Below are 10077 nucleotides of genomic sequence, written 5' to 3'. Positions count from 1 at the left end.
TCAAAACAAGAGAATATGAATATGTGCTTTTATTAAAACGCAATGATATTATTTTCCCCATAAATGTTTTTATTTGAGAAAAAAATAATTTTACTCACTGTTCATCCACCGCCAACATGACATATCAACAGTTCTCCTTTCAGCAGAAAAAGCAGCAAAAACATTGAACGTGATCTGACACGGGACGGGTGAATGCACAGTGGACCATATTAATAGTTGTGTTAACATATTTCAGCTTATTGCTAAAGTCTTTGCATGCACAAATATAAATGTGAACTTTACTTGAAACAGAAATGCCATCGTCGGTCACATTGTTTCAAAGGATTTATTGTGAGCCTGCAATAAAAGAAGAGAGATAAAGCGTTGAACTGTTTTACTATTTATGTTTGCACCAGGAGATGAGGTCAAATATCCTCTGAATGATAGAAGTCAATAGGTTTCAAATGACCCGTGTTACTAAATTATGTATTTTGATTACCAGGGGCTCTGGGAAATGTTGCCTTGTGAGATTGGTGCAGATGGATCATTTTTGAAGAGATGGTACTTGGGAAGTAAATAAGATTGCATCCAGGTCCTGAGACAGATGGATGATGGAGTGAGGGATGGATGGTTATACTGTATATTTCTTGAAGAGGAATCTGTTCTATCCATAACCCAGGTACATGGAAAGAAAAAAAAAATATTCCAGCTCCAGGGAAACAAAATCCTCTGGTGTCAGTAAGCTGGATTTACCTTCAAATACCAAGTGGTTCTGCTGTAGGAAGTCCTTAACCAACCACAGCTGTACATTGGATGTGCAGATGTGCGTATTTGTTTGTCCCCAGGTGTTAATATATGCAATGTGAAGCAGTATCCAGGTAAAGGGCAGACCTTTAAATCATATCTTCTCTATGAGCATCTCTTCCAGTTCGAACATAGCAGCATCTTCCTGAAGGTGTGTCTGAGCTCGACGCCGCGGAAGGCGTAGATGGCCGGGTCGATGAAGGCGTGGCTCATCAGCAGCACCACGTGCAGCTGGAACAGCGAGCGATAACACTCACAATACGGGTTTGCTGGGCACAACATGATGATGATGAGATGGAGAAAAAATGGCGCCCAGCACACTACGAACGCCCCAAATAGAATAGTAAGTGTCAAGGCCCCTCTCATGCCGCTGCCCCACCTCCGCCGCCGGCCCTTCCCCCCAGAGGGGCTGGCGGGCAGAGCGGCAATCTTCCTCGCGTGGATGCGGGCCAGCATGAACATGTATACGTAGAGGAAGCAGATAATCGCCAGGGAGACGACGAAGAAGACAACAAAGCAGATCATGATGAAGGTGGATTCGAAGAACCTCACCATAAGCACGGCGGACACACCGCATATTGTCCAGATGACTCCCAAGATGCCCTTTGTGCGCCGCATCGTCATGATGTTGTGGTAGCGAAGTGCGTGGAAGATGCTGATGTAACTGGAAGTGGGAAAAAAAAATCATAATTTCTGTTATCTGAGTTTTGATGAAAGCTGCCTATGATATAGCACATGATGAAGATTTGATTGGCTGTATTGTGTTCTATGTAATTAATGATAAACTACAGGGGGGCAGGAAGAAACCACAAAAAAAAATCATTAAATGGAAATGAATTTTTTGAAAATATTAATAATGATTTGCGCCTAAACAAGGTATTCAATGAACATAACACAGCGATGCACCACCTGACTGCAATTCCCCTCGTCTGAGCTATACCTCCAGGGCTAAAGGTTGTACTAAAGGTACCAAACCCTTAATAGCATGTGGAGGCAGGCATACAACTGCTTGTAATACAAAAAGGTAGCAAACTCTTTTGTGGACATTTTCATTTAAAATATCTTTCAAACGGTGAGGTGACAGAACCAAAGTTATTTGCAATCACAACTAATTTTAATTGCAATACTTTATTTGAGATTAATCTCATTATCAAAAAAAATCAAATTTCTATTCAAAACTAGTGTATTGCGCACTTTTATTTACACTTAGAACACCACAAAAAAATAAGGTGCTTAGTAGTTAAATTCTGCTGCTATTAAGAGTTATATTCCCATTACACAGTAGCAGTTAAAATATGTCTTGTAAACATAAACTTAAATATATTATTATGATTTGTAACCCAGAAACCAGAATTGGATTTTTATTCATCACAAATATTGGAGTTTGTCAGGATAGGAGTACATGGCACTGAAATAAGAATTGTACTGTAAGCCTCACAGGAATGTCACAATTAGGTGAACTAGAAATGTAAGTTGGCAGAATCTGTCTAATAATGAAGACGGTGTGAAAAAATGTAACCGTAGCAGTAATAGGATGTGGTGGGGACTTTTGGTAACATGTTGAAAAAGCAGTGGGTTTTTAAATAAGCTGTGGATCTAAGAGTTAAAGCCCAGATAAAAGTTCAGACCTTTCAAACTTCTTCCAAGAGTTAATAATTGGTTACAGGGTCCACATTCCAGAGACCGTTCAAAACAGCCATCTCAGCAGAGAACATATCAAATACATGAAACGTTAAGCCTTCAGTAAACCCACCCTGGTTCAGTCTCCTTCACATTTATTCCATTCATTTTAAAAGGAAGCAAACTGTTTTAAGCATCGTCTGATGATGGGATTCTGGTGGAGCACTCTGCTAGAGAAGACATTCGTCCCATCAGATTCAAATCCATCCTTCACACTGTTAACGGCGTCAATCATCAACGTACCGGTCCGCAGCAATAGCCATGAAACTGACAATGGAGCCCACAAAGGACATGCAGAGCAGGGAGTCCAACACGTCGTCCAGGTTCGTCTCAGATGAACCTTTCTTCTCCAGGAGCCCCATGTTGGCAAACACGATCATCAGGTTCTCCCAGCTCTTGGTGAGGCTGGCGATGGTGTTGAAGGCCGCCAGGCTGCAGATGAAGCAGTACATGGGCGAGTGGAGGTTCCTGTTCCGTATGACAGCCACCACCACCAGCAGGTTCTCGGCCAGGCTCACCACACCGATGGTGAAGAAGAGCGGGACAGGGACCTTCACCTCGGGACAGTCAGATTGATTTCCCACGGTCGTGTTCATAGTTCTTAATAGATTTAGAAGGGGATCAACATGGAAACTACAGCTACCTACACACAGACGTTAGTGTTTCTTTCTTAGGATTTGGCGAGCTGTTTGTGAACAAATGTTGACATTGGATGTTCAGTATTATCTTCAGTGTTGGATAGGGTCACGGTTAAACTAGAGAAGGCTATCAAAGTACCTCAATCTTTCATTCTTCCCTCTGATCTGCAGTGGTCATGTGACTAGGGACCTAAAATAGTCGTGGTGGTGTCAGCTGGTATAGTGGGATTACAGAAAAGGGCGAAAATGACGCAAAACGTCCTTTTCATCTACTGCACGATGTATTTTCAGCTGCAAGGTGTTGTGCTTTGTGCAAAGCTCAGTCATCATCCATAGCCATCTGATAACCTTTGAATGTTTGCACAAGGAACATGCCTGGGCGGATGATGAGGTTTTCCAGGGTTTGTAGAAAGAAAAATAATTTATTGCCAAGTGAGATTGCAGCGCAGCAGTCTGGACGGCTGGTCTTATGAACTGTGTCGATCTGCTGTCTCTTGGAGAGAATGTTTGCTTGATGGGTCGCCTGCAGAAAGGGAAATTCATTGAAATGTATTATAACCAGGTAATCGTCCCGTTATTGAGTCCTTGGAACAACTTCCTTTCCATTAATTCATACAATGAATTCAGCGAAAATCTAACTGTATTTTTACCTTATTGACTAGTGTCACCGTTACTCCCACAGCTCACAGATCTGATCTCTGATATTTTAAACTACTCTTCATTCATCACCACCGAAGTAGTACTCACGTCCCAGTCATGAATTCGCCCAGCAGTCCTATGTTGGCCTGGAGCGAACTGGACAAGAGAATCCGAAAACCCAATTGAAGTTGCAAAATATGTTTGTCTGTGACAGTAAAGGACAGATGACAAGGAAAATTAAGTTTACTTTATCAAGTAAGCGAAAACCTATGTTTAGTTATAAGAAATGATAGCAGAGCAAAAAGCCATGTGAGGGGATTTCAGAGAGGCCTGAAGGATCCGTTGGAGAACAAAAGCAGGGAAAGCACTACTTTCTCAGGCTGTTTGGCAAGCAAGGTGAACTGCGTATCCAGAGTTTAGTGTGTTGTCTGACGGTGGGAAGAGCACTTTGACGAACTGAAACAAAGTACAACGTTGTCTGAGGAAGAGGCAGAGTTTAAAGAGAAGCTTTTAACTGGTTTGGGGGAAAGGATCCTGAAGCATACTTTGCTTAGTCTGCTGCCGTTGGGATACTTCATGTTGGAGCAGTGAGATATACGTTCATCAGAAGCTCGCCGAACCATGCAACGCCTCAGAACCAGTTTGTGAACAAAGGCATTGGCCATGTAGTGTTTCTGCCTGCTTCATAACATATGCTTACTGAGCAGCAGCTACTGAGGGTCAAAAATGATATTTTACATAAATATAATCAGTCAAACATGGCTTCATCACCATAGCCACTTTCCTTCCAGCCCAGCCTTTTTCCTCTCTCTCTCTCTCTCTGCACATCCCCTTTCACTACATCAAAACCCACACAGATCTTATCTGCATTGCCTCCGCCCTCACTTATGAAACATTGCAGCATGTCTTCCCCTTCCTTCAATTTGTAGTTGCTCCTCTTCTACTCCTTTGTCTATGTGCTGGTGATGAAACGGCTAGCTTTACAAATATGGACATCAATTTGCAATTGAATATCCTTCATGACTATGTAATCTATTCTCCCATGCTGCGAAGGGAAGATAAAGACCTTAGTATGCGCAGTTGTAGTCCTTAACACATATATTTTGGGCTCAGCTTCACTGAATGTAATTTGCCAGAGAAGGTAATAGTCTTTCTGCATAAAAGCTTAAATGCACAGTTTTTTTTACATATGTAATTGAAACATTGTACAGTTGTTAAAAGGGAAAACAACATGAAAAACAAATCTATTTTTCTCCTATTTCCTGAATGAATCACGAGTCCTATTAGTTAGAGCCTTTAGAACTCCTACAGTTGCGGAGTGAGCCATGACTGAAGACCACTCACTTATTTGTAAGCTCCCATTGAAAGATAGTCAAAGCCATATGAATCAGAGCTGAACACAGCATTAGTTCCATCCAGACAGAGCATCTGGCCCATCCACCTTTGCTTTTTGTCCTTTCCATTGCACAGCCAACCTGTGTTATTTTCTGTCAGTACTGTAAGATAAAATGTTATTTAGCGGTAGATTCCCTTAATGCAAGCATAATTGACAAGTTGCCATTGTCAGACATTCTACTGTGAATACTTTATGTGACTACATTACACTTTAAAAACCCTGGGTTAGTGCTGTGGCAATGTGGCTATGTCAGCTTGCACTTATAGTAATGCACTAGTATATTCTGTATCCCTAGACAAAACATATCGTTAGTGTCCCTGCTGAATCTTATCTAATAAGACATTGTGAATGTAAAAGCTTGAATGATGGAAAAAGACTTACTTGTTCCTGATGCCAGTCGCTGAAACAACCTTCGGATTTAGAGGCTTTTTAGAAGATGTTTTGCCATTTTTGGTTTTGTCCAAATTTTGCAGAGCACATGAACAAAAGGCTCTCATTAAAGAGTAGAAGTGAACCTGTCCTCGAGAGGGTCTTGCAGGGGATCGGATCTATTTGGGTGAGATGGTGAACATTGTTGTTGTAGCCTTGAAAGCCTGTTTCACCAAGGCTGTGACGCAAGTTATTTTGTCCATTTTTTTGTTTTGCTTTTGTCAGTATACTCATTTGGGATATCAGCACAAGGTCTCTGGATAAGATTAGAAAGCTTTATTAATCCTATTGTACTTTAAACTTTTATCACTTTTATAAACTTCTTTGTGATATGAGGAATATTTATTTTTTAAACCATTCAATTACGATGTTCTTAAAAAGCATTTCCTGGTTGAGAATTACCAAAAGTAAGACAGGTATGAAGAGCGGATACACTAAAGTCCCATTTATGATCCATTATTCAAACATTTCATACCAGGTACCAGTTTCAATTATTTGATTGCGCATTGACGCAGGGTTTTTATTATTATCATCATCATCATTGTTTTGAAAGTCTGCTGCTCACTTGCTCTGAATACACTTAGACAATCCATGGGCCACAGGAGGGGGGATGTTAATCAGGCATTAGGCTGCTGCTTCACTGTCAAATGAGAAATGAATTTGTGGGGCAAAAAAAAAGTGGAGAAAGGTAGCAAACTCTTTGTTACGCCTAGGGGAGGGCCTAGTCTCCCCACCTCCTTGCTAACCCCACCACCCAAAGATCCGTGAGGTGCAGCACGGCCCGGTTGGAAGCTGGAGAGATAAGCAAAAGAGAGGCCGGATGGCCTCCACAGGATTCACTGATGTCCAATCATCTGCAAAGAAAAAGAGGCACAGAGCAAGGCAAAACATACCAGCAACCCCCTCAGGCAGGGAGGGGAAGTGCAACGTGTTATGACGCTCTGAGTCATGACACTCTTACGTAGACGTTTATATTTAAACCTCTTCCAGACAGCCAGTTGATTGAACCAACGTTTTTTGTAACCTGAATGACTGAAAGTGAGTTTTCTTTTTAGGTTTGTAAACTTGCATGTTATAATGATTGTGTATATTATTTTTCTGTAATGATCTAGATAAGGGAATGATGCTGTTAAAAAGCACCTTATTTGTTCAAGGTCATTACAAATAAAAGGTTATTGCAATTTCTAAAATTGATTTTTCAGAAACAAACTGCTTTTCCATCTGTAAGACAATATTTATTCAGTGAGAGCAGATGGTGACAACATGGTAGTAATGACAGCATGACGGAGAAGCAGCGGGAGGGGGGCTTAGCGAAAGGTCAGTTAGGCAGGAGTTCCCCTACGTGATTAGTAACCTATAAAAACCTGTGCATGCCTGGACTATGCATCAGGCCAGAACAGATGGGAGCCTTTCTAACAACAGCTAAGCAGTCCAGATTCAATTCAAGGTAAAGCCCAAAATCGCAAATTATAAATTTGCATCAGAGGACTTTACAGTCTGTACACATGGGACATCCTCTGTCCCAAAACCCTCACATCGAAAACAGGAACAGGAAAAACTCCCCAAAGAATGAAAACCCTTCCATGAGGAAAAAAAGGGAAGAAACCTTAGGGAGAACATCAGAGGAGGGATCTCTCCCGGGATGGGCAGACTGCAATCAATGTCATATGTACAGAATGATTAATGTAAAATATGTACAATACATTCAATTCCTAAAACGGAGTTGCGAGTAGTAAGCCAGGTGCACGGCAGGACCACTGCAGGGATAACCACCATCAGATAGAACCACCATCCACAAAAGCCTGTGGGGAGGGAAAGCACAAAGAAGAGGAAACTGTTGGTTAATCAATGAATACATAGGTTTAAATATACTCAATGAGCCTAGGAAGTATTGTGAAGTCAGCAGTCCTGCTTAGATGTTTGAATGGGTTCTCAAGGCAACTTCTCATCTTCCTAGGTATTTTTCAAAACAGGCATTTTGGTTGGTCAAAGAAGGAAAGCAACAGATCACATTAAAAGTGTAAGAATTGAGAAGTGAGCATGTGGTTTGCTTCAAAATGGCTCTCAAAATGGCGTTCCAGTCGGTCACAGATAACCGTGCTAACGGCGCTGTAGCACAGGCTATCTCAACAAAGAAAACACTCACAAAGGGAGAGGGACTTTGTTACTCCGACTCTGATATTTTACATTGTGTCTTTCCCAAGGTCACAATGTCTTCCTTTAATAAAGCCAGTGTAGCCGTTCGGGAGCTACTACCACCGGGTTCCCTGTGAAGAAGGCACAGACACACGATGCTGCGTAATTGTATTTTTATTGTTTGTTCAGCAGGTTCGCGTCGCCGCTCCGCTCCTCGGCCTGGCCCCTGAGCACCTGCTTTGATGCAGCTGAGCTAACCACACCCCACCACAACAGCCAGATATACAACCAACAAATGAATAATGAATGATGATTGCCATGAATATGTATAGGTGGGTGTTTTTAATCAAATCGCAGTTTTTACAGAGTGTAAAATTGACTGGACTATTTATTAAGGCCACAGTGATAAGGGGATTATTATGACGCAACAAGCTTTCTAACTACCTACTGACAGAATATTCTTTGTTGATTGTTGATTGATTAACTGAGGATAAATCCAGCATTATGCAACACATGCAAGTAAAAACAAATAGACACTATAAATTAAATTACATATTTGAACTCATTTGAATACAAATAAAACATTTAAAAAATCATTGGCTTTTGAGAAAACAGTTACAAATCCGTTGGGGGATTTTCTACATGATAATGGTTTATTAATTTTCAGTCAAGATTTAGAATGCATTATGGTACAGAAACAGCACCAGTAAAATAGACAAATTATATTCTACATGCATTTGACAAAGGACTTGTCAGTGCTACGTTTGACACCATTAATCATTGCATCCTTTTGCGGGGACTATATCATTTGATTAGCAAGTCGTTTGGTTTAATGATTATTCATTAAACCAATCCCAGTTGTGTTTATGAAATGTGAAACCTTGATGACTAGCAATCATCTTGATGACTCACAGATTTCTATAAAGTTTTGTGCTTGGACCGATTGTATTTACCTTAAATACTCTCTGTACACATGCAAATTCCTCTGTTCCGAAAACCCTCACATCGGCACAGGAAAATCTCCCCAAAAAAGGAAAAGGGAAGAAAACATAAGGAGAGGACCTTTCTCTTACAACTTATGGTATTACAGGTAGTAGACACTCATTTGTATGATACTTACAGATGAATGAGGAGGCGGGTTCATGGCGGGACATGCCAATCCTGACTTCAGTGCATGCTAATGTAAAAGACCTGGAGATACATACCTCTCCTGACATTGGCACATACCACCTGCCACGTATATACAAGACAAAAACAATCATCTTATATAAGACCCTGATCAGGAGGATCCTCCTGCATTATACGGGCCGGAATAGTTTGACACCCTAGAAACCCAGTTCTCATCAGTGGCGGCTGGTCCATAGAGAGCAATGGGCCGTGGCCCCCCACCGTGAGTTTATTATATTAAAAATACATTTTACAAATAGTCAATGTTTGTGTTTTTGAAACATGGATTATATACTTGGTATTATTTGTGAATTAAGAAATCTGGGTAAAGCTTTGCCCTTTGCCGCCCTACGCTGCGCTCTCGTCAGGGCGAGTCTCGCAAAGCGCCATTTAACAACATAACAAGCGACCACCGGCAGTGTCCTTCCAAGAAGACCCAGAGCCGGACTCGGTACCAGAGAGAAACTTTGCTACCCATGGTAACTCTGGAGGTGGACAGAATCTGTGCACAGGACAACTAGTAACCCTGTACTCCATAAATCTGGCCTTATTAGAAGAGTGTCAAGAGAAAAGCTGCTATTGAAAAAACCATAAGAAATCCTGTTAGGAGTTTTCCACAAGCCACGTGAGAGACACAGCAAACCTGTGGAAGAAGGTGGGCTGGTCAGATGAGACCAAAACTGAACTGTTTGGCTTCAATGTCAAACGCTGTGTGGTGGACACCAAACACTGAGAACAACATGTCAACAGGGAACATGGTGGTCATGGCATCATTTCACATTCTATATTTGACCTATTTACAAGTAGAAGAAAGAGATAAATATAACAAGTGCTGACAGAATCTTCTTGTAACACCAATTAGGAATATGAGTCCATCTCAAAAAATTGTGGCAATTTATATAGAGGACGTTCCAGCAGTACACTAACATCTGGGTAAAGCAGATGCCATCTCTGCAGCTCCTGGTCCTGAGCGCTTTGTTGGTGCCAAAGTGTGACACTGGTGTTAGTGAGTCCACCTCTTGTTGGTACATGCATTCAGCCTCGCTCTTCCTTGAAATAGGAATTGAATGTTTTACAATGGTTTTCCATGGAAAAAAATGTCTCTGTGCAATCTGGTTTTGAGGTGGAACTAACATGGACGCAATCAGTGATAATTTAAAGGCTTTTTTAAAACAACAAATCTGACGGCAATAAAACTGAAGTAATCTT

General features: G+C 41.3%; 1 protein-coding gene across 1 annotated transcript; it reads right to left on the bottom strand.

Moving 5' to 3' along the window:
- Nucleotides 1-27: 27 nt before the first annotated feature.
- On the bottom strand, nt 28-5632 carry mc2r (melanocortin 2 receptor). The gene is made up of 3 exons (XM_037454610.2): nt 5518-5632; nt 2707-3624; nt 28-1447 (listed from the first exon to the last, which is right to left on the bottom strand). Exons 2-3 carry the CDS (start codon nt 3057-3059, stop codon nt 889-891), a joined length of 912 nt encoding a protein of 303 aa, XP_037310507.1. The 5' UTR covers nt 3060-3624; nt 5518-5632; the 3' UTR covers nt 28-888.
- Nucleotides 5633-10077: the final 4445 nt, after the last annotated feature.

This window comes from Pungitius pungitius, chromosome 11, assembly GCF_949316345.1.
Source record: "Pungitius pungitius chromosome 11, fPunPun2.1, whole genome shotgun sequence".
Classification (NCBI taxonomy): Eukaryota; Metazoa; Chordata; class Actinopteri; order Perciformes; family Gasterosteidae; genus Pungitius; species Pungitius pungitius.
This window is presented reverse-complemented; position numbering and strand designations above follow the sequence as displayed.

What these genes read in the sequence shown, in the direction of transcription:
- mc2r (XM_037454610.2), bottom strand. Translation starts at nt 3,059, where the DNA reads ATGAACACGACCGTGGGAAATCAATCTGACTGTCCCGAGGTGAAGGTC. An exon ending in ATGGCTATTGCTGCGGACCG is followed by an intron (nt 1,448 to 2,706) that starts GTACGTTGATGA and finishes TCCCACTTCCAG; the next exon opens with TTACATCAGCATCTTCCACG.